The sequence below is a fragment of the Scleropages formosus genome, chromosome 25, assembly GCF_900964775.1.
Source record: "Scleropages formosus chromosome 25, fSclFor1.1, whole genome shotgun sequence".
NCBI lineage: Eukaryota > Metazoa > Chordata > Actinopteri > Osteoglossiformes > Osteoglossidae > Scleropages > Scleropages formosus.
The window spans coordinates 9,412,649-9,440,038 of NC_041830.1; the positions used below are offsets into that span (position 1 = coordinate 9,412,649).

General features: G+C 42.4%; 2 protein-coding genes across 7 annotated transcripts in view; both read left to right on the top strand.

Moving 5' to 3' along the window:
- The first annotated feature begins 102 nt into the window (after positions 1-102).
- ggnbp2 (gametogenetin binding protein 2) lies at positions 103-14,149 on the top strand. Of its 6 annotated transcripts, none has more exons than XM_018731417.2 (14): positions 103-463; positions 1,080-1,196; positions 2,878-2,958; positions 3,580-3,833; positions 4,204-4,302; positions 5,147-5,260; positions 5,407-5,616; positions 9,345-9,519; positions 10,248-10,436; positions 11,047-11,194; positions 11,826-11,951; positions 12,109-12,260; positions 12,349-12,600; positions 13,510-14,149. In XM_018731417.2, exons 2-14 carry the CDS (start codon positions 1,104-1,106, stop codon positions 13,714-13,716), a joined length of 2,100 nt encoding a protein of 699 aa, XP_018586933.1. In that variant the 5' UTR covers positions 103-463; positions 1,080-1,103; the 3' UTR covers positions 13,717-14,149. The 6 variants fall into 6 exon arrangements, with proteins under 6 accessions (XP_018586933.1, XP_018586935.1, XP_018586932.1 ...); XM_018731419.2 differs by having other exon boundaries at positions 1,083-1,196; XM_018731416.2 differs by having other exon boundaries at positions 103-363.
- Positions 14,150-15,068: 919 nt separating this feature from the next.
- Positions 15,069-27,390, top strand: part of dhrs11a (dehydrogenase/reductase 11a) — a 28,521-nt gene continuing 16,199 nt past the window's right edge. Inside the window, exon 1 of the mRNA XM_018731342.2 lies at positions 15,069-15,355. Coding sequence (XP_018586858.2) covers positions 15,224-15,355 — 132 coding nt within the window. The 5' untranslated portion in view covers positions 15,069-15,223. The remainder of the gene's footprint in view (positions 15,356-27,390) is intronic.

The following is a 27,390-nucleotide window of genomic DNA, read 5'->3' on the forward strand; positions in this document are numbered from 1 at the left end:
TGCGGTCCAACCCACTGCGCCACCGCACCCCCATCGCACGCATCCACTTTTATTCCACGTTCACGGAGCCGGATCTACTTTTTCCTGAAACGTCTCTGCGGTGAAAGGTCATGCGGAAATCCCTCCACCTTGGCTGCTGGCAGATCCTGATTGTCATTTGTTTCATGTAAAAGGCGACAGTCTAAATTTGCAGTGCTTCGCTTGCTTTGAATTATAACACCACGATTTTTCATTAACCGACCTTCGTTTTTTCCGTCGGGTTAAAAACAATAAACCTTGTTTGATCGGATAATCGGTGAGCTGCGTGCTTCGGCGAGTTCGTCGCGGCGGAACACGGAGAGTTGTCACCGTCCATACTTGAAGGTTCGGTTTCTTCTTCTCGTTTCTGAAACTCCGCGAGAAAAAAAAACAAAACGTCGGGCCGAACTCGGACCATTGCTGTTATTTTTGCTTTCAGTCTAAGGTAGTGCTTTTAATAACTTCTCACTGTCATTTGCATCCACAGTAGGTAAACCCGAGCTCTGTCATGAAGCGAAGGAGGAGCCGGGAGACGGTTGAGCTAATTCGGTGTTTCTCTGTGTGTTCTGTGGCTTAACTTAAGTTGTGTCGAGTGAGTGTGACTTGAGTTGACAAGTCAGTCGTGTGTGGAGGAGTCCGCGTTCTCTGTTCTCCGAGCGATAATTCCTTTGAGTTTTCCATCCATGCGTTGACGAAAAGTGGCAATGAATGCGATGTGAGCGCACTTCCAGGGCTGCGGGCTCTGTCGTGTGCGTGTGCGCGCGCGCCCTGCATCTCTGCCTCCTAAGTGGCCCCTGCCTGGCACTTGCAGCTCTGCGGGGCTGCTTTTCTGACTTTCATTTCTGTCACGGAGAACTGCCGTAAAAAGTGTTGTGCAAGCCGCTGCTAACGCGCTAGCTACGTACGCGGCGAGGTGTCCCGTAGCAGGAGCCGCGCGGGCATCACTGGAAGTTAGTTGTTCTTCCAGTCGCGTTAGCGCTCGGTTGAACAATGACAATGTCGCGCGAACACTGACACTCTCCTGGGGGGCCGACTTGTCGTCCTCTCCGTTCGTTGTCCAGCAGGTACTCGGTTGAGGGAGCACCATGGCCCGCCTGGTCGCTGTGTGCCGGGACGGGGACGAGGATTTCCCCTTCCTCTCCAGGCAGATCCCGCTGTACATCGACGACGCGCTTACGGTGAGTCGCGGGGGACGTGCGCCGGGAAGCCGGGTAGGGGCCGCCGAACCCGGGCCGGGGAAGCGCAGTAGGCCGCGGAGCCGCTAGGCTAGCCGCTGTGACAGCTGAGTAGGCTAGGCCGGATCATGGCGACGCGTGCGAGAACGCCGGTGTCCAGGAGAAGGAACTAAGTCTTAGTTTACGGAGAGTCGAGACCCCGCAGACAAGCTGTGTGTATGTGCTGATACCGCAGTGACCGCGATCCTCCACCGCGGAGCCTCGTCATCCGGCAGACACACACACAGGGCGGTGGTTAGCAGCCAGCGCTAACACACCGTGTGCGCCGCCGTCTTGCCGGCCCTCAGCGGCTCCTCCGAATGCTAGTAGCTGCACTTAGCTGCGGCCCCCCAACACTGGTGCTGCAGACCACCCAAAATAATGCTTTTTTTCTTTTTCTGTGTTTGGTGGCTTGCAGGCCTGAGCAGTATTCCTGATGACCCTCTCTGACATTCATGTGCACATCATCATGTCATGTCATTCATTGTCATCATGATGTAGATGGAGAAACTGCTGCTTCTGCTGCATGATATCATGATGTTCTTTGAAAATAGCAATATAATTAATCCTTGTGAAAGGAGCTGGTTCCTCTACTGTTACATTGATTCTAATTGTGTAACCTTGCAGCGACTGAAGCATCTGTCATTAGGGGTAGCAGGTAGTGTGGTGTTAATCTGAGGGCTCCAATGCCACCTCCTGCTGCAGTACCCTTGATCAAGGTATTTACCCTGAATAGGCACAGTAAGAGTATCTTGCCGTGTGGGTGACTGCTTTGTGGTTTGCTGTGTCACAAAGTTTCAGATTTATTTACAGTGTTGAATCTTTGACATAATGTGCAAGATTATTAATTCTAGCAGGTAAATGTGTTTGGAGAATTACTTGGCATAGAAAGGTATGTAGGTATTTAAAATATAAATTGATGTTTGAAAACTCATGAAGGTTCATCAGTCATTTAAATGAGAAGTGTTAGCAGTTCTTTTTCCAAAGAAACAAGGGTGCAGAATCACTGACTTGTAACCATCTACTGGAAGCATTAAGGAAGCATTCCTCCTTTGTACCTTGAGAACTAGATAAGTTTCAAGGTTGAACTAGTGTGAATGGTGTAGTACAATATTGTATATGTTACATGAACAATAGCTGTCTTGCCTTACCATGCCTGTGAGACACGTACTAAATAAACAATATTACGTGCACTCTAAGTAATCGAGTCTTATTACATCTAAGTTTTCCATTACGACTTGCATATCGTCATTGTTGCTGCTGCTTTTGAGTTATGACTTCAGTTGTCAGCTAAGATGCTGTGTTTGTTTTGTTGCTAAGCCAAAAACGTTGACATGACTCTAGTTTAGCTCATTGACACAGCAAGACTGTTTGGAAGCAATGCTACATGTATTTATACAGTATTATGTACAGTATCACGTTTAAGTGCTTCCTGCAGGACCTCTGTGGAGACGTGAAGCAGAAGCATTCATGTTACAGGCAATGTTCTTAATCACTCCATAACCTGTGCTTGTTGAATTAACTGGACCATGATGATTTACACCATTCAGGTTTGCACAGTGTGTGACAATTTTGTTTCCTTGTGCAATAAACATATACTGATGTCGAAACAATTGTTTTCACAGTATACATTTATCCTTTTCAGATGGTGATGGAATTTTCTGATAACATGCTGAACCTTGAAAGTCATCAGATAAACAGTTTGCAGATGAAGCAATTCATTCAGGTAAGTATGAATTTGCATTTTGCAAACATTTATTGGGCAGTTTGCATTCATTTGTCACATGTTCCATATTCAGTTGTTTCAGATTTTATTGCTGATATGTCCTGTGTTGAGATGTTAAATTTTTTCTTTGAGTGAATGAGGAAAATGGTGTCTAGGTGTAAAAACAGATTGGATTATTTTTCTGTGATGTGTAAACATTTGTAAGTAAATTTCAAAAAGTAATTGCTGCACCAATATAACAGTTGTGTTTATTCCACTTGGGATAACCGTACTGTTTAATTAAGACAGGATCACATAAGGCAGGGTACACCCTGAACGGAATAACAGTCCATCTCAGTGCAATCACGCACACTTATTCACTCATATATGCACGCAATAGACAACATAGGGTTACCAGTTTGTTTGAAACATATGAGAAACACCCAAAGAAACTTTTGGAAATAAAAACCTATATTTTAACTTCTTGCTGAAGTACCTGTGATTTGGAGCACAAACTTTCAGTGGTATGAACTTTCAAATAGGACAGCGCAAGATCCCCAGTTGTTAAATTTCCATGTACTAATCTTATACATTAGACACAGCAAAAGTAATGTGGGAAACCCATGATGTCTTTTCTGCTAGGACCATGGCATGCTGAAACAGCACGACCTCAACATTGCCATGATGGTGACTTCACGGGAGGTGTTCAGCGCACTGTCACAGATGGTGCCATGCGTGGGCTGCCGACGAAGTGTTGAGCGTCTCTTCTCCCAGCTTGTGGAGTCAGGAAACCCAGCTCTGGAGCCACTGGTTGTTGGCTCATCTGGAGAGCTGTCAGTCACAAGGACCTGCATGGCAGATGCCAAGAAGCTCTACACACTCTTCTATGTCCATGGGTCAGAACTTGTTCTTGTTCACAGCTGTACACACATTATGAAGTTGGTCATACAATAATCCTGGGATAAACTTGGCTAAGGGTGCTCAGGACCAACTCTGGGTAATGCAGAATCTCAGCTTTAGTTTTACCATAGAAATTATTTGGGTAATCGGTTACTTCTTGTGGTTCATGTGTACTATATGCAACATAAAATCCTGCTCAGTCTCGGTCCTTAAAGACCAGGGTTAATCATACTGGTTGTAGACCTACTGGTCTGGATATGTATTATGTCTCATTATGTAATATTTTGTGCTATTCATTGTACTTGGAGGCCTCTGTTTTCATGGATCAAATGTTATGTTTTGTTCTATACTGTTTTCAATTTGTAGCTCGAAGTTGAATGACATGATTGATGCCATTCCGAAAAGTAAAAAGAATAAACGCTGCCAGTTGCACTCCTTAGATACGCACAAACCTAAGCCGCTGGGGTGAGTTGTTTGTAATTTGACCTTTTTAAAAGAGCTAAAAAATAAATTGTGCTTTAATGTGCTTTGACAGTAGATTTGTTGGGTTTATAATGCATCATACTGAGTTATGGATGTAATATATTGATGCCGGTGAGTCTGACATTTGCAGTAATTACAATTTGAGGTAAGATTAGATTCTGACAGCAATACTGGAAATGTACATCTTTTAATATGTTAATAAAAATTACGTGTAAATTATATGGTTTAGGCGGTTATGCTATGAGTTGCATATGGCTAAAGTTATTTTTGAAATTTTCTATGAATGTAAGAGAAGGAATGCTGAGACTTGTAGAAAAAGACAGTGATGGAGGCAGCAGAGGAGAAGTCAGATGTAATGTCCTTTTTCGCTGTGGACTGTTTCAGGCCCCAAACAGGTAGGCCACTGACAGCTAATTCAGTGCAGTGCATTTCAGGATTAAAAAGTCAACAATTTCATAAATTTCAGTATGAAGTTTATTGTACCAGGGTGATGAGGGACCCAGGTGATGCACAGAGCTGGAAGAATAAGGGATGCCATTCTGTCATTAGGGTTTCAGAGTTGACTCCTGTTTACATTGGTTACAAGAAGCGAGTGAGTAGCATGCCACTCCTCTGGATAGCAGTAGCCTCCTGCCCGTGTGATTGGTAGTTGTAGAGGAAGAGTATATGTCTCAGGAGCATCATGTCATCCATATAGCTCTGTTTGGTGTTACAGAGAAGGAAACCTGCTGCAGAAGGGGAAATTGTAAAGCTGGGTGAAAAGTAAGGAGTGTAGGATGGTGAAATGGGATATGTTCTTTTTTTAATGTAAAGTTTCTCATTACAGGGGTAGCTGGATGGATGTATGGGAACTCATGTCTCAGGAATGCAGAGATGAAGTTGTTTTAATTGACAGCGCCTGTCTTTTAGAAACTCTAGAAACATACTTGCGCAAGCATCGGTAAGGACCTGTGCAAAGGCTATAATCCCACCTGTTTTTCTGAACAGTCTAGTTCGGTTGTATCAGTTCCAGAGATTCGTAACATTATGATCACTGTCATTCAATGTTCCCACATACGAACTTGAATATTTGTAAACACCCTTCAGGTTTTGCACTGACTGCAAGAACAAGGTACTGAGGGCGTACAACATTCTGGTGGGCGAGTTGGACTGCAGCAAGGAGAAGGGATACTGCGCGGCGCTGTACGAGGGCCTGCGGTGCTGCCCCCATGAGCGCCACATCCACGTGTGCTGCGAGACAGACTTCATAGCCCATCTCCTTGGCCGTGCTGAGCCCGAGTTTGCTGGAGGGTATGAGTATGTAATTTGCTAGAATGGGCTATCTAGCGCTTTATTGGCTTCCTCCTCACCCACACCCGTTTGCCTCATTTTGTTTTGGCAGATTCTGCTTTTGTTGGTTTTAGATTTAATGAAGTATACCTATTTTAACTGAATTTTTGGGTCATGTTGAAAGCTATGCATGAAATGTAACTGCTTAAAAATAAGATTGCCCCTTGGATCCAGAATGTAGTTTTAGTCAACCATTTATCAGAACAGGTCGATCCGTATTCCTTTTTCTAAGTTTCAAAGTAGAGAGAATAAATCCTCATTGTAACATAAGGAGAAAGTATTAGAGGAGGTGCTGAATCCTTCCAAAATAGATAGAATGAAGTGTTAGTGAAACAGTCACAGATGTTTTTTGTAATATAACTTTATATATATATATATATCTCAACGTAAACCTGGCCATTTCCACAATATGTTTAGGATATACATGGGAGTGAAATAGCATTTCTCCTAGACCACGGTTTGAACATAAGACAATATATACACGTGGTCCGTGATTTATGATGGAGTTACGTTCCGCGAAACCCATCATAAGTTGAAAATATTGTAAGTCAAAAATTCATTTACTACACTTAATACACGCCTTTGTGTGGCAGACTGGGAGATGCGGTTCAGTGCCACTACCCAGCATTGCAAGAGAGTATCGCTCCGCATATTGCCTGCTTGGGGGGGGTGAATCAGTTTGGAGTATGGTTTCTACTGAGTGTATCTCTAGCTCACCATCATAAAGTGGGGAAAAAAAATTGTAAATTGGGGACTGCCTGTACTATTACTACTACAAAAATTTACAATAACAAGCTACAAAACTAAAAATACTCTGGGATGAAGTGCAGTGTTCAGTTCAATAAATAGAAATGTAAACAGATTTTACAGGGGATAGTGCAAAAAAGTAATGATTTTGTGCAATAATTGTGGAAATGAATGGTAGTGTGCCTAATGTAGGTTGGTATACAGTGTATTTAAGAAATACAGCAGCTGTACTTGGTATGGACACTGATTTAAACAAGGTTTATATGGATGCTTTTTGCCCAAAGAGGTGCACAGTATATGGAACAATCAAACCATTGAACAACAAACTTCATATGTCAAGATGCATGACTGAACAGAGCAACTGTACAATATGAGCAGCAGGGCTTTAAAATAATGCCAAAACAACACATGAGATGAGGAAATGACTTACATGTGACATAAGTCGATTAACACTTTCTACAGCATTGGTGTGTAGCACAAACATGGAGCAATTTTAATTTATACCCTAAGGGGATACTGCATTCATTGTATGAATGTGACAAGCTTAGTTTTGAAGGCCTATTCTATCCCTGTCATCACTTCTGTGTGATGAATGATATGGACACCCATGAACTGTACAGAACACATGTGTCCCAGTTGTTGAAGTGTTCTACAGAGGTATTTATGCAGGTGATTCTACCTTTGTCTTTGAGGGTCTCTTGTTATAATCTCTCTACCTTTTAAGGTATCAGATTCTTAGTGTGGATTTTTTTTTTTTGTAATTAACATATTACTTCTTACCCACCAATACCTTGACATATTAACCAACTACTGATGTTGTATGTGAAGTTATTTATGTGATTTCTGTTGCACTGGTGCTATTTTGCCACCCCACTGTGCAAGTTGTACTGTTGGCCTGTCATGTGTTTTGAGATAGATAGATAGATATATATATATATATATATATATATATATATATATATATATAATTCCTGTTCATTTGTGTTCCTTGATATGTCACATTGTTTGTTCTCTATATATTTTGATGTTTCTACACATTTGCATTTATTCATTTAGCAGAGGATTTTCTCAAAGGTGGAGCTATATACTGCACAATGATTACTGTATAGCATTTAGCTGACACCTTATTCAAGGTTACTTGCAATGCTAGATATACTGCAGTAAATGCTACAGTTATTCCCTCATATGAACAGGAGAGCAGCGTAACACACACTATGGGCACTTGAATCACCAAAATCTCCTGAAACGTGTCTTTCGACCGTGTGAGGAAAATACAGGGCTAGGAGGGAACCCACCCACCCAAATATACAAAGAACTTAGCTTTATGCAGATGGAGGAGGTTCAAACCCACATCCAGTTGCACAGCCTGAACTCTGAGATATCAGCACACTGTTGCACCACCCTGCCACCCACGTTCCATAGGTTTGGTGAAAATGCTGTTTTGCAAGAACTATGGCGTTAACTGTGAGTGGTGTCTCAGTTTTTTTTTTTTAAATTTAAATATGCATTACAAAATGTAAGACTGCACCATTGAAAATGTTATGAACTTTAAAATGCTTGAAAACAGTAATGTCATTTTTAGACATTTAAGGATGTATCAGTTACTCTTTTGACTTTGTAGCAATGAACTCTAGCCTTCTTAATGACATTTCATGAACAAGAAATCTTTTTTTTATTTTTTATTTTTTATAATAGACACTGCTGTAGAAGGTGTATAGTAGGAAAATGACATTTTAACCCATAGCAAGTTTTAAGCTAATTATGGGCTTTTTTTAGAAAATTCCAGAGAAACCTGTTTTGCTTATGTTACTCTGAAATGCATAGAGGTGGGGTGGTGATGCAGCAGTAAGTGCTGCTTTGTGTCACAAGCTGGGCTGTTCTGACTTGGAGTGCTCTGGTTTCCTCACACATTCCAAAGATGTGTTTCAGGGGGATTAATGCCTTTGAATTGCCGATTGTGTGTGTGTGTGTGTGTGTGTGTGTGTGTGTGTGTGTGAGAGAGTGAGTGAGTCAGAGTGAGCGAGCGAGTGCCCTGTGATGGACTGGTGTCCGATTCAGGGTGTACCTTGAGTAGCCTAGTACCCTGACTTTCTGGGGCATTCTCTGGACTGCTGTGACCCTGACTTGGAAAGTGGTTTAGCAATACTGAGAGACAGGCGTGTGGTGGATGTAACAACATGTGTGAGAGTTAATCGTTTACACAAGTTGACTCATGTAAAAGCTGACATATTGTGGTGAGAAAGGTGTAACAATCAGACACTTTGAATGGAGTTTATTTGCTGGTATGGCTGATGTGCTTGTATGTGACATGATGTGAAAGTAGTAAAAATTGCTAATGTTTTCTGAGAGTGTCTTGAACTTGAAACCAGCTTGGGAAAAGAATAAGGTAGAACTCAAGCAGTGTTTAGAAAAGACATAATTAAAATTTGGGTTAAGAGGCTAACTTTTTTCCCATATTATTGGAATAGCAGTGGAAGATAAACTTTGGGCAGAATTTAAAAAACAAAAAATTTATTAATTTAGTTGATACTTTTTCCCAAAGTGACTTACACTGAGGCTTGTATATGAAGCTCATTATTTACCCATTTATACAGCTGGATAATTTTCACTTGAGTAATTCAGGTTAACTGTCTTGCTAGAGTATTACAGCAAGAGTAAGCATTCGAACCAGGGTCCTTTGAGTGCAAGATGGTTGCGCTAACCATCATGCTAGCTGTCATCCATTTACTTTGAAATTTCTTGTCCAGTATATGCAGTTTTGGAAGAGATGTGTAGAAATTGAGTACAGCAGGTATTCTGTTAAATGTGAAATCTTTGCAAAGAATAATTTGAGAATCACCCAAAATTATTGGCTTAGCTGATATGTTCTTGGTTATTGGTTGACTACTTGGGCGACTGTTGGACACATACTTGGGGTCAAAGACTGTATATTCTGTCCTGTTTCCTAGGCGCAGAGAAAGGCATGCCAAAACTATAGATATTGCTCAAGAAGAGGTCCTCACCTGTTTGGGAATCCACCTATATGAGCGTCTGCACAGAATCTGGCAGAAACTAAGGGCAGAAGAACAGACCTGGCATATGCTCTTCTACCTGGGAGTTGATGCGTTACGCAAAAGCTTTGAGGTACAAGTGGAAATTCCTGTGTAAACGTATGTTTAATTTCCTGTTTTTCATGTAGGTTTGTGACTCTGTGAGGTGTGTATGCATTTTTCATTCAGTGAAGTGTTATGTTTGCTGTTTTCTCTGACACTTTACGAGTGACTCTTTGGGAGCCGCCAGAGTATGTCTAAAAGAAGATGTATGTCCAGCCCTAGCAGTACTGCTCCATATGTTGACGAGACATTCATTAGCATGTGGCATATTTGAGCTGTTCAGGTATCTCTTGTGAATTAGAGGGAAAGAAAGCTTTTTAATTTGACACATTTTGAGTCTAAATATTTGCAGATACCTTCAATATCTAGAAACAACATTAGAGAATCAACTTGTAACCAACTGCAGCTGTCATTGTTCTAGTAGCTGTTGTAAGAAAATATCATATAACATTCCAAGTTTTCGGCCTTCTTTACTCAATTATTGAGTTCTGCACCAGGAACAGGGTAACTAAAGATGTCTGTATTGTAGGCCTTGATATCTGCAGTTGGCTACAAATTGATTCCGTAATCTTTTTTCCTTTCCAAAAAGAGCACAGTCCTGTGCCAGTTCAACATCTTTGCCCATGACCTTTTCCAAAGCTCTGGAACATCTACATCTACTTTCTACAATGGTGTGGGAAACAAAGAATTGTTTCTGGAAAAGGGTCTTTTACATCTCCTCATATTGTGTTCATCCTTACAATATTCCGGTTTGGTCAGATGGCAGTAGAGAAAGTGCAGGGGATCAGTCGCCTGGAGCAACTGTGTGAAGAGCTCTCTGAGGAGGAGCGAGTGCGGGAGATGAAGCAAGAGAAGAAGAGACAGAAGCGTAAGAACAGACGCAAAAACAAGTGTGGCTTCGACATGCCCAGGCAGGAGGCCGAGGGCAAGGAAAGGAGCCTGGATGAGGTAAGCCTAAACCCATAAGCCAGAGCGGGGGGGTGCTCGCCTGTGAATTGGTCGATCAGGAGGAATGTGTTTTTCCTCACTGCTGTGAAATTTCCCGGTTGCCTTTCTGCTGTGTTGTAGCTCTTCTGGATTGCATCATCTGTTGAGCTGTGGATCATGTGGCCTTTTACATAGGTTTCTTTGAAAATTTTACTGGCAGCCCTGTGTATTGTCTCATTTTGGAACTCTGTGTAAACAGCTGAGCAACCCTTATATTTGAGAAAGACTGTAAGTAATACCAATTTAAATTACAAAATCAGTCTGGTTAAGTCAAGCATTTAGTTATGCAGGTAGAAGAAAACCCACATGTGCACAAGCCCATTCAAGATCACATTCGAGGAACCCTGCTCTACTGCACCAACTCTGTACATTTTTTTTTTTTTGTGACCGATTATGTGAGGCTGTGGTTTCCTTCCAGTGTTAACTGCCTGTTTGATGTGGATGGTGGTCCTTACACATACTTATTTATGCTGACCACCTAGCATAAAGATGGGTTCTTTGGCCCAGCATGTTGTGTGCAAAGTGTTCAGTCTCCCTGCTTTTGACCTACTTGGCTTTCTTTGTGCGCCAGAGTTCGTTAGAGGCAGTGGAGGGCGGCTGTACGGCCTGCGGTGGTGCAGAAGAGTCAAGTGGTTGTGTGCAAGTCATTGTTGCCAACGATGCCACATCCTGCAGCTGCCCTGACAGTGCCATACTGAGCTCCCCTAAGGCCAAGAAAGGTACAGTTGTTACATTCAGAATTAGTGTTTGTTTCAGCAATACTGTATGTGTTGTGTACACAAAATTAACAGTACAGTGTTGGTTGTTTGCTTATTTTAAAATCAATCCCGTGTGATATGTTGTGCATGTGGGAAAATATTTGATGACTTAATGCACTGAAATAAACATGGATATGTTGTGGTGACTAATTGACCTGTTTTGTTGGATAGGGTCATGGAGAAACTTTACATCACAATGTCTTTTCTTAATTTTCCCACAACTTATTTGACTTTTAACTTTGCTTATTTTTAAGATGCATTTGGAATTGTATGTACCTTTGAAATAAATGTACTGTCCTTTTAAATACCATTTCTATAATTAATCTCATAATCTGACAATAATGACCATGTCACTCAAGTGTATAGGATGTCAAACTCAGGTGATTTTCCACAAAAGTGTAAGCAATATGTAGCCTATCAAAATTAATGGGAGAAAGTGTAAAATGGTTTTAGATTTGCTTTTAAGTGTCCATAAATTTAATTATTGTTCACTTTGGGTATTTGTAATGATAATTTACATGTTGTGAGCTCAGTAGACACATGGACATTAATTGAAGCATCCTGGTGAATTGACACCCTGTGCTTCTGGCAGACCTGTCTCCGCTTAGCAATGGCAGTGACTGTGGATACTCCTCCAGCATGGAAGGCAGCGAGTCAGGCTCCCGGGAAGGTTCAGATGTGGCGTGCACTGAGGGCATCTGTAACCATGACGAAGCAGGTCTGTCCCACATTTAAGGTTGCGTTTTAACATTTTTGTTTCCCTGATCATGCCTTTGTCCATGGAGATTTTGGACTTCAGATTTCTGTAGTTTTCACCAATTGGCCCTGAGTGCTGTGATGCTGACTGAACTTCTGGGCCCCCTGTCCCCTTGTAGAAGGAGACTACTCCTGTGGGCACCGCTGCAGAGAGGACAAGGAAGAGGACACAGCAGATAGCTGTGTGGAGTGTTGGGCCAACTCTGAAGAGAATACAAAAGGCAAAAACAAAAAAAAGAAGAAGAAGAACAAAGGCCTCGGTAATGAGCAGGCAAGTTAACTTCGTAACTACTTAATGTCTGCAGCCTCTGTTCATACGGCCTCCCTCACTGTTAACGTTCTGTGTTTTGCTCGGTCAGGATCATAAGACGGGTGTAGGCTGCATAGGGGATGTGAACTGCCGAGGGAGCGCGGAAGATGGCCACTCTGCATTGCTCACCTGCCGGACCAAAGAAAGGTGTGCCAAACTGTGCTGCCAGACCTTTGCAAGCATTGCACTTCAGTTGCCCTGGGCAGAACATCGGAAAACGCGGAACTACTTTTCTGGACCACCAGAAGTAAACTCCTACACACGCTGGGACAGCAGCACAAAGAGTCTCATGGAACTTCTTGTAAGTATTTTCATTATACACCATTGTGGCTGCTTGTCTATGATGTATAAGCTGGATAATGAAGTGATGCATATGTGTTAATAAAATTTCTAATGTAAACAGCCAAAACAAACTGTAGTTTGCTCATGCTTTCACTTTTACGACAAATTCATATTTTAAGTGCCTTCAGATTGGAAACACAAAAAAATTTGAGTTTGCTACTTGGCACTGCCAGCCAAAAATCCAGAATATTTTAAGTATCACTGACTAGTTCTGCAGTACCTTTCTGATGCTAAGTTACTTTGCGTATTTTAATATCCATTGTTTTCTTCTTTCATTGGGTAATTTGTTGCTAGTTAACAATTTCAGTTAACTGAACATTTCATGGGAGTTATTAGAAGTAAATTAATGGAAAATTAACTGAAGGTCTGGTCCACTATGGAACCCTTGCTACGTAGTATATGAAAAGTAGTAGAAGTTAAAGGCACTATACAAAGAAGATGATCTGTCTCTCAATCCAGAATCATATGGGAAGCACAACCCATCACAACAGTGCTGTAAGGCAGTCAACGTAATATCTCGGTTTAATTTTTTAAGTAAGGTAGACAATAACCAATGGCCTTTTTATGAGAGACATTGATATGGGTGAAACTGTTCAGTGTTGCAAAAAAGTAGTTCCAATAAGAATTCAGTCCATAAATTAATTGCTTCCATCTAGTGTCAGAGCGGAGAATAACAAGACATTCGGTAAGACTGTAATTGGATATTGATGTAGAGAACTGATGGGATATCTTTAAAATTTGTCACACATGGTGAAAGTATAAATTACAGGAGATATGTTCAGAACAGGTTGAAGTTTTTGTACAATTCGTCAGTTAAATTGAATAAATTTCAAATGTCAGCAGTCTGGTTTCTTGCCTTCTTCAACAGGATGAGTGTGAAATAACTTCAGATGAAGAGAACTGTCTAACACAGGATGAAATCCAGTCTTTTCTTGAAAACAACAAGTCCTTCTACAGCAACCGGGATCAGTACCGACAGCACCTGAAAGATAAGTTCACAAAGTACTGCCACTCAAATGAGAGCAAGGAGCCTGTTTGTCCTGCGGAGTGGCTGACTATGACCAGCCTGAACTAAGTGATCTCAGTCCACAGCAGTCCTTCCTGTCTTTCTGAGGAAAATGGCTTACGAAGACCACTGCACCGCCTTTAAAATTTCTACAGTTCATTACACTGTCTTGTTAATTTTTTTTGTCAGAAGTAAAGGTGTTTTTTTTTGTATTTTTTCCTTTGGCCATTTTGTTCCTCATGGAACACTTATTTCTGGCATCTTCCTTAGGACTGGTGGTGGACAGCACACAGTTAATTTTTCAGGCTTGCAAGCTGTGACATTAGGGTAGGTGTGGTAGTTCTGTCTTGTTTCTTGTTTCCACACTCATTTTGTTTCTCTGTGACACTTAAAATTTAGGTGGCAATGTTGTACCAATAAATGTGTACAGAAATGATCTGAATATAAAGATTTTACAAAAAGGCATTCATTTATAAAGAGGTTTAGATGTAATGTTGAGTGCAAAATTTACAAAATAAAGAATATTTATTAATATGCAAACTTTGGTATTTAATTTCTAATGCTTTACTATGGATTCATAAATGGGTTTGAAAGTTGTTTGGTGACATCGTCCAATAAGCCATTTAACATTGGAAGATGCTGCTGAGTTATGCATTGTAATGTTTATGTAGGTGAAAATTTATGCTGTTGCTGAATAAGCAGTTTATAGTGGAATACTAGGAATATTCAGCTCAGTTTCACAGATGTTTCAAGCTATAGAAGTGACCCTAAGGGACCGCTTACAGTACATGGCACATTAAGGGTTGCCACCAGGTAGCAAAGAGATGCTACTCTGAAAATATTGCCCAGTGCTCAGGATCACTAAATATAAAACCAAATCACTCTAATTTCAGGTTTATTAAATCACTGGGATTGGGATGTAACAAAACATATTGCTGTGGGGCACCAGGTGGCGTGGTTTTTAGATCTATCAATTTGTCTGAACATTCCTCTTTTGAATCCCACTTTTGTTGTACTTTGGTCAGAGTACTTACCCTGAATTATTGCAGCAAAAATTACCCAGCTGTATAAATGGGTAAATATTTGTAAAACTGATTAACACTATCACTTTGCATAAGGGTCGGATACAGACAATGATATAATAATCTTCTTAAATTTGGCAGAATTCCTTATATTGCTCTAATTTGCTTCAGTTTCTCATTTGAAACTGAAGAGGGAAAAATGAAAGTCCATGAAAGTGCTCCAGGAACATTAACATTTGTAAAAAAAACGTCTGCTAAATAAATGTAAATACTGTAGTGAGAACAATTGAGACCCGGCGTCACCGGTGGGCTCAAAGAGGGGGCGGAGCGTCGAGATCCTCTTCTTTAGCGTTAAGCGTGACGTATTCTGTTTAATATGCAATGTGGAGCACAGGGAGGGCGGAGTCTCTCCTCCTGGATGGTGCGGAGCGCCTCGAGGACGGACCGGCGTGGAGGGAAGTGCGGCACCGAACCTGTCTATCTCTTACACGCACGGACACAGACAGTGAGGAGGTGAAGTGTGAAGAGTGTGTGCGTGGCCGCCCGCCGTGGACATGGAGCGCTGGACCGGCAGGGTGGCTCTGGTCACCGGAGCTTCGGTGGGCATCGGCGCGGCCGTGGCGCGCGCTCTCGTCCAGCACGGCATGAAAGTGGTGGGCTGCGCTCGGAGTGTGGACAAGATAGAGGTGTGTGTGTGTGTTTCGCTATCTGTATCATGTATGTGCGCGCCTTTCCCGTTTATAGACGGAGTAGTTAGAAAGAAAAATAAAGAGGGAAGGAAGTGTGCAGCCGTTTCTCTCCGATTACCTCAGAAGTGTCTTGGGAAACCGCGGCTGTCCTCCTCCTTCTGCGACACCGAATAACTTCCATTTTCTGACAGTAACACATGTCATGTGTATGTTCCTCAGTCTCAGAAAGTGTGTTAAAATATCTACTTTTGGAGGTTATTCTCTTCCGTACACGCGCGACAGCGTGGCCGCGAGCGATCCCAAGAGCATCTTTCCAGCAGCCCGACCCGTCAGGTTGCTAGAGCCCCTGGGAGCCCGGAAGAGCGCGCGGACTCCAAGTGTCGCGCTCGCGCACCGGGCTGCGCGGCGTGCGTCTTTTTCCGCGCGCTTCATGTGGCGCACGTTTCGTGTACGATTGTTTTGCCAGTCTTGTGGACAGTAGCTTTTCATGGTTTATAATTCATTCATTCATTCATTCATTCATAATCCTGGAAGTCCTTATCATTTTAACTTCCATTTATTTTTGTGTGCTAAATGGCTAATTGTCACATGCGTTCTGTACTTTCAACTTTGACATATTTTTCAATCTCCAAATTATAAATATTGAAATCTGTACCTTTATATATATGTGTTCATAACGGACCACTTTCAGAAAGTGGTGAAAGCTAAGTACCAAACCTCTCTGAAGATCATTACCTTCCCACAGTGCTGTCATAGACAGTAATAGCATGGTAATATTTTTTACTTTAGTTTTCACTGTTAAAATACACATTGCACAGTGGGGGAAGTGTGTTCCACTGATGTATGGATCAGTGACCCAGTGTAAGTAGTGTATCTAGTAGTGTAAATCACCCTGGTGAATAAGGTGTGTGAGCTGTTAACACCACATAGTGTTCACTGGAAGTTGCTTTGGAGAAAAGCATCTGTTAAATGAAGTATGTAAACATGACTTTTTATTTAGACTTATTTGTAAAGCAAGACCATGTTTTGCAGACCCCCTGAAGCCCATCTACAGACCAGCATGGATGCCAGGTCCAGAACTCCTTGTCTGTCACTTTATCTAACACTTACTGTCACTTTTCCACACGCTGGCAGTTTTGATAGAAATCTGTTCGTAACTCAGTTTGTTCGTACCTTCAGACTAATTTTTACCACTAAATCTGAATCAATAAAAGCTGCATAATACAGTTGTCCCTCTATTTATTGATGTTTTAATCTCTGCAAATACTTCATATTAAGCTATAAAGAATCTTTAAATCCTCCGTAACACATTAGTTCTTCCATATTTTGTCAATGGCCGCTTGTCCATGGCAGGGTTGTGGTGGTCCGGAGCCTATCCCAGGAATAGCAGACCGTAGATAAGGCACCACTCCGTTGCAAGTTAATATTTTACCAACTGTGACCTACATTAAAACTCAGTTAGCTGACACTTCTCTCCCAAGCAACTTATAAGGTTATACTTCTTACAATTATTTATCTACTTATAGAGCTGGGTAAATTTACTGGAGTAATTTTGGGTAAGTACTTTGCTCAAGGGTACTGCAGCTGGAGGTGGGATTCAACCCTGCAACCCTTGGGTCCAAAGGCAGGCACACTAGCCACTACCATACAAACTGTCTCTGTAAATGTCTTAAAATAAAAAGTGCTCATTTCAACCTCCTATTCAGTCCTGATTGCTGACCAATTAACTGTATCGTCATCTGCTGTGTTGGTCGTTTTCTGGCCACCTTATTGTCTGCACAGTGAATGAAACCTTAATATTATTTATGCGTCAAGATCTGTAAAAATCTCAGCTATAGCTAAAAAAGATTAATAGTTTGTGAATTTTCATTTCAACATTTCTATTAACTGAGCTTCATTAAAATAGTAAAACTAGATTAAAGTGACAAAGTAAAAATGTCTCCACAAAGTCTTCTTCAGTGTCAACTATTTACTGGTTTGTCTCATAAATATGTGTAATGTTTGGCATCTTTCTGTTGATTGCCGATGCTAGGGCACCTTACATGAGCTGTAAACACGGTACCAGTGACTTGAGTGAAGCATGTTTCTCATTCTATTATAGGGCAGTTGTGTAGCAGTGCTCCTTGGGACATGAAGGTTGCAAGTTCTAATCCCACTTGGTGCTGTAGTACCCTTGGGCAATGTACTTACCCTAAATTGCTCCAGTAAAATTGTCCAGCTCTTTAATTGGGTAAATAATTGCAAGTTGCTTTGAAGACAAGTGTCAGTTAAATGAATGAAAATAATTCCTTGTTGCTGTTGTCTCCTGCCAGCTAACATCTGTTACTTTTGCTCAGCAGAGAGGAATTTCAGAAAATAGACTGGTTAAAAAATGCAATTGAACGAACAGACTGGGGAAAGTGCAAATCTGAACATGTAGAAAACATGTATAACTGGAACATATGAGGAGCCACATGTATAGAGGCTGTTGCTGAAACATGCCAGAGTACGTCTTCCGACTGCTCATGTTTTTGAAGATTTCATGTGTTACACTAAACGTGCAGGTATTAATTAATGACAATTAATGGCCAATGAAAATGTGTCAGCTCCAAGGAAAAGAAGTTATTTCAGTATGCATATAGCATGACCAAGGACTGCTTTTTACACACAAAGCTGGCATCGTACCCGTGCGCCCACATCACAGCTCCCGATGCGATTAAGGCGAAATAAATGCTCTGCAAGATGCCGTCTCTCTGAGCTCCTTCACACAGTAGGTGTCCAAAGGCATCCCGTTGTTCCCGGCGTCTCTATTATTTACTGGGTGTGTCAGAGAGGTTGGCGCGTGCTGCGTTCCGCAGGAGACCGGCAGCAACCGCGGTGGAACCGGACACTCGGTGACAATTAGCCGCAATCTCAGAAATCCAATTTTACATCCCAGTTGCTGCATTTTTTTTCACACACCTCCGTCTTTGAGCTCTGTAATAGAATAAAAACGGATACAGGGATTTTGTCGCGGGTGCCATGCCGATGCGTGGTGTCAGTACTTGTTCGTCGGGAACTTCAGGTTCATGCTAATGGTGCTTTTGGTGCTTGACTCTGTGTTGGCCCACATGTGAAGGTATGCAGCTGTTCTTGGCTCATACAACAGACTTTGGAAATCTGGAATCCTCCCTCTCTCCGTTGCATCTTGCACCCGGCAGATTCGGGATAGGGCCCGTTAGTCGTTGGAAAAGTAGGTGAATCGGATAAATAAACACTTTCTACCAACTTAGATTTGTCTGACACTTTTTAACCCCAGAGTGACTTACAGTCTTAATCTATTTACAATTATTTATCCATTTATATAGCTGGGTAATTTAAGTTGGAGCAATTTAGGATAAGTACCTTGCTCAAGGGTGCTACAGCTGGGGGTTAGCTTCAAACCTGTAAACTTTAGGTTTAAAGGCAGCACCTCTAACCACTACAAAATCCTTTAAAGTTAGAATGGGGTCTTCTCCATAGTTGTGTTGTTTTTCTGTGGCCTTATTTTCTGTTTTCTTTTCTGGGAGTTTGTTGTATCTAAAGGAGATCACAGGGTTGAAGGTCAGGACCCAGGGAAATTCACAGTGTGTGACATGACGAAAAGGACATGTGATCCACAAGTGTTTATAGCACAATGCCGGTGAAACTCACTTGACAATTATCAAAATGTATTATTATTGTTATTATAGTATCCTGTCTTTATCAATATCATGTGGGGGCACTTTGAGTCACCATCAAGCTAATAATGATATTATCATACATCATAGTTATTCATGTCTGAGAATCATTAATTTATTTGATAGTGTTCGTATTATATTTGTTATACCTATTATTCTGGAATATAAAGTTTTTTTGTAACTTGAGGGTGTGGGTGGTGCAGCGAGTTTGACTGTGGTGGGTCTGGGGTTCGAGTCCTGCTTGGGGTGCTCTGCGGTGGACTGGTGTCTTGTCCTGGGTGTGTCCTTTGCGCCCTATGTTGCTGGGTTAGACTCCGGTTCTCCGCAACCCTGCTCATGGCAAGAGGCTTTAGACAATTTGTGTGTCTTCTGTAAATTTGTGTTCTTTGGCGTTATCTTTTGAATCACTTTTTTTTTTTAAATGTTTTCAGAATAGAGTACTATGTAAGAATAAATATTGTGTACAATATAATATTGTTTAATATTTTTCCCATGAGAACTGACTGGTGGTGATTTTGGACAATAAATTCAGTGGCTTTGTGTTTCTGGGACTTTGTTCTAGAGCAGAACAGTTTTTGTGGGCGTGGCCTTCTGGAGCTTTGGCCACGCCCACTCCCCGGATTATCAGGCACCTGTTTAAGAGACAAAGGTCAGGCGCAGCCGCAGTGTGTGTACGGGCTGTCGGGGGACGTGAGCGAGTGTTGGTGCGGCTGCAGAGGAATGCTCCCTGTTTGAGTGCATTTGTTTGCACTGTTTATGTTTGCAGTAAAAACTTCCTTAAATCTGCCCTGTACCACATCACGCCTGATCAGTCCCCGAACGCGGCACCCCCTGATGTGCCACAATCGGTTTCACAAGAAAAAATAAAACACGGTCCTTTTAAACCATATCATATTTAAGCCTTGCTTATTCAGGTGATGCTTGATGATAAAGTGTTTTCATGTTGTGTATCTGAAAAAATTGAATTTTTTTAGGAATGTTTGTATTAATGCCTTTATACATCAAAAAAGCATGGCCTCGGGCTACATCTGGTGGCTCAGATGTTTTCAAATGGAAAGAGACCCTGTTGTGTGGTACTCTATGATTGCTCTTTTAACACTGAACCAGTCCTGGGGGGTGGTATTCTATCCTGTCCTATCTATTCTGTCCTGTGTGTATTTGGTTCAAACAGTTCCTAGGAAATGCACAGCATTGAGGTCAAAAAGGGATCTTGGCGGAGACTTTGATATTCACTCTTGAAGTTCCATATCCCCATATGGACTTAATGAGGAAACGCCACTGCTGTGTTTTAAAGTGGTTTTACGAAGCTCATTTGTTTAGTTCCATCCCCTTTTCCGTATTAATACCCTAATAGTTAATGTCATTTATTCATTTAGCTGATGCTTTTCTCCAAAGCAACTTACAATGTTAATCTATTTACAGTCATTTACCCATTTATACAGCTGCAGCAGTTTAGGGTAAGTACCTTACTCAGGTGTACTATAGCCAAAGGTGAGATTCAAACCTATAACCTTTGGGGCCAAAGGCAGCAGCTCTAACCACTGCATTACCAACTGTCCTGTCTTTTTTACTTTTTGCTTTTGACAGACCCACCCTGTCCTGCCACCAGCCACAGGGGATAATATGATAACCTTAACCACTTTTCAGACTAAGGATCACATGGTGAAGAACAAGCAAATCATTCTCAGCCTCTACATGATGCCTTTCTCCAAAGTTACTTACAAGGTTAAGCTGCAGTACTGTTCTATGGTGTTTACCCATTTATACAGTTAGGTGATTTTTACTGGAACAGTTGGGGGTAAATATCCTGAGCAAGGCTACTACAGCCCGAGGTAGGATTCAAACCTGTGTCTTCCAGGTTCACTGCTAGTGGCTCTAAGCTCTACGCCAACTGTACTTTGGAAGATGCTTCTATAATGAAACATAATTTCTCTTTGAAAAATGAACAAACTATTAAAAAAAGGGAACCGGAGGCTTAATAACACCTTAGTGGTTCTAGAATTTTCTGGTATAGACCGCATATACTGTACCCCCATTGTATTAGCAGCAGACTTCTGTACTGCTGCTCTGCCACAAGTACTAAAATAAAACTGTGTAGAGGTCAGGATTTAATGCCGTTCAGGTAACATTTTTATAAACGTTTTAGCTTCTAGGGATAGCTGGTAGCACAGTGATTAGTACAATTGGTGTTGTACCCAAAGGTTGCAGGCTTGAATCCCACCTACTGCTGGAGTATCCTTCAGCAAGATACTTACCTTAAAATGTTCCAGGAAAAATTACCCAGCTGTATAAATGGGTAAATAATTGGAGATAGGTTTCACTGGAGAAAAGAATCACACACACACACATTTTCAGAACCGCTTGTCCCATACGGGGTCGCGGGGAACCGGAGCCTAACCCGGCAACACAGGGCGTAAGGCCAGAGGGGGAGGGGACACACCCAGGACGGGAGAAAAGAATCAGCTAAATGTAAATATGTTGCCCATCATATACAGTATATCTATCAGTTATGTGGACGAAGTACATTGTAAGACCTTCTCCGTATTTTTAGATACCAGCTGCACTGTATTTATGAGGCTGTGGAAGAAATCCTTCATTGCTGTCCCTGTCCATCTTGCTTCTACGATGTTCCATTTGTGTCATACATGTGATTTGCTGTTGTCTCCCACTCTGGCCTTTGTACCGAGCAAATTCTATTAGCCCCCCCCCCCCGCATGTATCCTTGAAAGTTCCCAGTGATGTGAAAGGACCCTTCCTGATTTAAAACAGTCAATGACAATTATTTAAAACACTGCATTCTGAGAAAGGGACACAGCCGGCTGATTAAACTTAATTTGTACCGAGCCAAAAAAAGGCACTTTTGAACATTTAGCACCGCTTGTTTTTTATAGTGCAAGTAATCCCCTAATTGACGCTCATAGACAGCATAACTAGTTGATTCTGATTTTTGAGCTTCGTTGCACAGTCGCCAGCATTAGTGACCACAATTCAACACAATATTTCTGGAATGAGGATATTGCTAGGCATTGCACATTTTAGCAGAATCACAACTCATGACTTTTGTAGCAAAGAATGATTCCTCACCGAGCAGCTTTCTCCACCAGGAGAATGTCCCCTTGTTCAAATTGTGTTCAAGTGGTCCTCGAGTTACGACATATCCGACTGCACTTCCCTCTTACCGTCCCTCTCAATAACTTTACTGTATTATTTTTTGAGTCTCAACGTTTGATCGTAACGCCTAACAATAATTGCTCCATCTGATGTATAATAACATTGGAAATCTGTTGTTATTGGGATCTCAGCTTTTGGGTTTATAACAATTTCTTTCCGTTTAAAATGGTGAGAAAGTGAAAAGTGTGTTCTGGTGGTGCTGAAAAGAAAGAGCAAAGGAAAATAGATTTAGAAAGAAAAGTGAAGTAATAATCCATCATGAAAATATAACACTGTGCTGTATTTATGTTGATGTTATTCTGTATTCGTTTGACATAAATAATTTGTGAAGTTAGCGAAAAAACAACAGAACCCTATGGTGTTACGTAGCCTTCATGTGTGATAATTGTTTGTACATGTTATGTATCATACCTAGGGGTATCTGGTAGCATAGTGGTTAGAGCTGCTCCCTTCAGACCAAAAGGTTACCAGCTTGAATCCCACCTCTGGCTGTGGTACCCTGAACAAAGTACTACCCCTGAATTGCTCCAGCAAAAATGACCCGGATGTGTAAGTGTGTAAGTTGCTTTGGCAGAAAGTGTCCGGTAAGTGTTGTGATGTACAGTACATGGGTATTACTGAGTTATGGCATTATCGGAATCATAAATGAAGGAGTGCCTGTCATTTAAATGGAAAGGGTGGCCAGACACGTAGGGTTTCAGTCCACCACCATGTGGCTCTCTGAAGATCCTTCCTTTTCACAAATTCAGTTTTCCGGGTAAAAGGGCGTGCTGGCGAAGGGCCTTCCCGCGGTGCCGCTTAATGCGCCTCAGCGAGACGATACCCGTGGTACCAGTGAAGTGACCGGGTCCATCTCTTTCACAGCGAGTCTGGGCTCAGAGCCAGTCGTGGTTTGTTTAGTGGGAGCCATTTCAGGTCTTTGGGGTGGGCCAAGCCCAGAACAAGTGAGTGCGCCTGAACTACTGAATGGCTGTACAGTCACATCCAATTAAAATAAATATCAAGGGTGCAGTTAGCGTTTTTATACTAATCTGACATTTGTATGAGAGTATTGTTTGTTCCCATCGTCCTCCGTCACGTGTTTGTTCTGCGGGATAGGCTGTTCTTGAGCCGCGTTGTTCGTTTAGGGCGTTTTGAAATTCTGTTCTTGACCACGGCACATTCAGTTTATTGGCGCTGCGGTTGTATTTCGCATGAGTTTCATAAACACGCAGGCAAAATGCATTTTCAACCGCTCCCGTGACCATGTTTATGCGGTTATCATTCGTTAACTCCTGTCTGTATCTTTTTTCGCCTTCATCACCGCAGTACTTAATTTCACACGTTTGTTTATCACAAGAGTAATTTTTTTTTTTAAAAAAAATGTGTTAAATGTACATTCAGCAGGATTTTGTCTAATGTGTCTCTCAGCAAAGTCCTTTTCCGTCACGCCATGCAAAGGATCATTTGTTTTAACTGCAACTCTGCCACCTCGAACACTGCAGAAGCGAGGGAACAATTGTTTCGTTTGTTCAGTAACAATAGCCATGCAAATATTCATATGGAGGGGTGATGCGGCACTGTAAATCACGGGTTAGTCAGCAGGCCTTAATCGTTCCCGCTGCTTCTGGCAAAAGAGAGCGAATCCTTAAACGCCCTCGGCATGAACTATATTTACGAGTGCAGTCCCTGGGATTTGACCTGCTTGTCGGCACACTCTGGATGTCTCCGTTGGCAGCATAGCCAGGCTAGGAGCTGATCTCTCAGTGCGGGACACCAGCGGTACACAGATTACGATATTACCCATTTCTGTCTATGTGTGTATGTGCGTGTTCTCGGTGACGCTGGAGTCATATTGCAGTAGCTTGTGCAATATGTGTCCGCGATGCTCAGTCTCCAAACAGGAGCGCTGATCCTTAAATCTGGTTGCACCTGTTTGTTAACGAAATGTATAATTCACTGTTATATTATTGTCACGTCATATTAAATCACTTATAGCGTATCTATTCTTTTTCTGATATTCTGGCTACCGTGGGTTAATCAGTCCGTATGATTAGTTTGTCTCGATGAACGTTTATGAATAAACAATATAGACATTCTTCACTTTAAAAAAGCACCATTCATCAAATGACATACTGAAACCCAAGGAATGAATGGATATTATTGGGAATAACTTCAACGGATTACTCATCTTGGGCTATGAAAATATATACCGTGTGCTGAAGAGACGACAGCGTAAAAAGTAAATTTGTTCCTTAGTGGCTTTCTTTAGGTCATAGATCAGAACATCTGAATGTGTTTGGCTTCACGGAGAACTGAATTTAGAAAAAAAAAATCATTTTACGATGCAACCATTTTCAGAGTTTCACTGACAGTAGATGAAGTTGAAATTTTCATCCTGCATGCTAAGTCTGTCTGGTAAGTCTCTTGTTGGCTCACCAGCGCTCATCCCAAAATGGGCCAAGCTCGGCCTCAAAGTTGGTCGCCTCGACCGTAAGTTAAAAAGAACGGTGTAGCTGCGTATTGTCGAGCACCCTAGATTTGTGCAAAAAATGATTACATTTCTGTTCACCGCTGCTGATTGGCCACTTTCGTTACCAGAGCAACAGGGGTCGTGTTCCCTCGTGCTGATTGGCCACGTTTGTTACCACAGCGACAGGGGATGTGTTCCCATCCCCTAACTGGCCACTTTCAGTACCCGAGCAGCAGGGGATGTGTTCCCAACAGCTCATTGGCCTTATTTGTTTTGAGAGCGACACACGATGCGTTTCCTGCTGCTGATTGGCAGTGACAGGAGCCTCCACAGCCGGTCATGCCCTCTCCTGCATTGCTGTCAGATCTGTGCCTGTCATCACTTTAAAGCTCTGCTCTGAACTGCACTTCTCAGCGGGCACGCGGAGGTTCATGGGGTAACACCAGGCAAACACATAAGAGCGCTGCTCTGAGTGTGTCTGGAGGCATTCGGCTGCAACCCTCCATCATCAAGTTCGTGAGGCGGACTCGTTTTAACGCCCTGAGAGGAGCAGAAGTGGAGGATTAAAGATCACCTGGGCTTTCAGCTCCTCATCTTGTGGTTTGGGAAGGAGGTCATGCCCAAGAGTCGTCATAAATGTCCCAAGAGTGCCCAAAAGTCCAGAGGCTAAGAGTCATAAAAGAGCATGAGCTGGAAAAAAGGGCAGGGAACTGGCACCATCGTGGTGCTCAGCCAACCAGTTTAGACAGTAATGAAATCTTACACAACTCTTGACTTTACGGTCTGCATGGATAAGTGGTCAGTTGTTTGAGATATATAAAAAAATATTCCCGAAAGTCTTCTATAGTAAGCCAAAATAATAAACTTTATAAGAGGAAGCAGTGTAATTTATTGCCTTAAAATACATGTAATGGGAATATGTTGTCATCGCTATTATTAAAACCCCAGGTGTGCTATTTTGAAATGTTTGAGCGTCCGACAGTCACAGCTATGTTACCTAGAGACAGATGCCATCTCTAGCTTTGAAAGCTGAAAAGAACGCCACGCAGATTCCAAACGTAAGTCGTTGACATTTGGCCGAAGGCACTGCAGGGGGTGGGCCGGGGGTGATCTCCAGTTCATTCTCCCAAGCCAGTCTCCATCGATTTGTGCTCACTCCAGTGCGAGTGGCCAGTGTGGCGTGAGTGGAGCGTTTCTGGCATGAGGTTAAAGTTCACAGGGGGAGTACGTGCAGCCACGCGTGACTGCCGCTGCCGTCCCGATGCCCCGCGGTGCCAGACGGAAATGATGAACTGGCGAAAGCTCCTTCTCCCAGCTAACTTGCTGTGGTTCGGGTTGGACGTCCTGTAACTAGGGGGTCTTCTGATGACAACTTGCAAACTTCACAAGACCGTGTGCTTACGTACTGTCGGGATATTGCGTTATGGACCTGCTATTGCAATATTGCGTTGCGGACCTCGTGTGTGTCTGTTCTTCTTAGTTCTACGGGACGTGGTCACTGAATTAATTATCAGTGGCAAAACACCCCCTGACTGAGTCCCATCTGTTTTACGTATTACAAAAAATGAACAGGAATCCTTGGAGGTTCAGCTGGATCGGCAGCTGAGAAAACAAGTGATTTACCAGAGTGTCTCTAGTGTAAGATTGCAAATAGTGTAGCGGTTAGAACTACTGCCTCTTCTCTGAGATGTTGCAGGTTTGAGTCCCACTTCCTGCTGTGGCATCCTTGAGTAAAGTGTTCACCTTAAAACTGCTACCGAAGAAGTCATCATCCAGCTGTGTAAATGGGTAAAGTCAGTGTAAGTATTTAAGACAATAAGTTAATGAGGAGAAAAGCATAATGTGAATGAATGAATGAATGAATGAATGTACAGTAAATCCATACTAGGTACTGGCTGTCATTCTGTCAGAATAACTTGGCTACGTTACTACAGACACGCTGTCTGAAACTGCCTGTCCTGAGCGGGGGCTGCAGTTCCGACAACACGGCACAAGGCAGGAGGGGGAGGGGACACACCCAGGACGGGATGCCAGTCCGTCGCAAGGCACCCCAAGCGGGACTCGAACAACTGGACCCACCAGAGAGCGGGACCCGGCCAAGCTCGCCGCACCGCCACGCCCCTCTCGGCTAATTTACTAGACTTCGTAAAATTAGCTGTTGTTTTCTGGCAACTTGGAGGTTTTTTTTTGTTTTTTTTTTTGTTTTGTCGCGGTGAAGGTGCCGTTCCACAGGTTTACAGGTAAAACATGAGGTAGCAGCCTCAGGTCGGAAGTGCAGTGCTTTGAGGTCTTCTGTTTCGCTGGAAAACAGCACAGCAGTGATGTTTTCTTAGATAAGTTCCAGTTTTACGAGTTGGACAAGGGAAGGAGGTTAAGGTCAAAAGCACTCCGTGAAGGTAACTTGAACCGGAACAGCGGCCGCTGGACAAGTTCGGCTGTAGTTTGACATATCTCCCCTCGCAAACCTCTGTAATGTTTCATACACATTCCTTTTTGTCAATTCGGGCGCAACGCGCAGGGCCTGGGCGGCGCCGGAGAACATTCGGGTTCCATCGCCGCTCAGTTTGTGGAGTTTGCGTGTTCTCCCTGTGTCTTCGTGAGTTTCTGCCAGGTGCTCTGGTTTCCTCTCACAATCCAAAGACATGGAGTTCAGGTGAATTGATGACTCTGGATTGCAGATAGTGTGCGAATAGGTGAGCGAATGCGTCCGAGTGTCTGTAGCTAACTTGTAA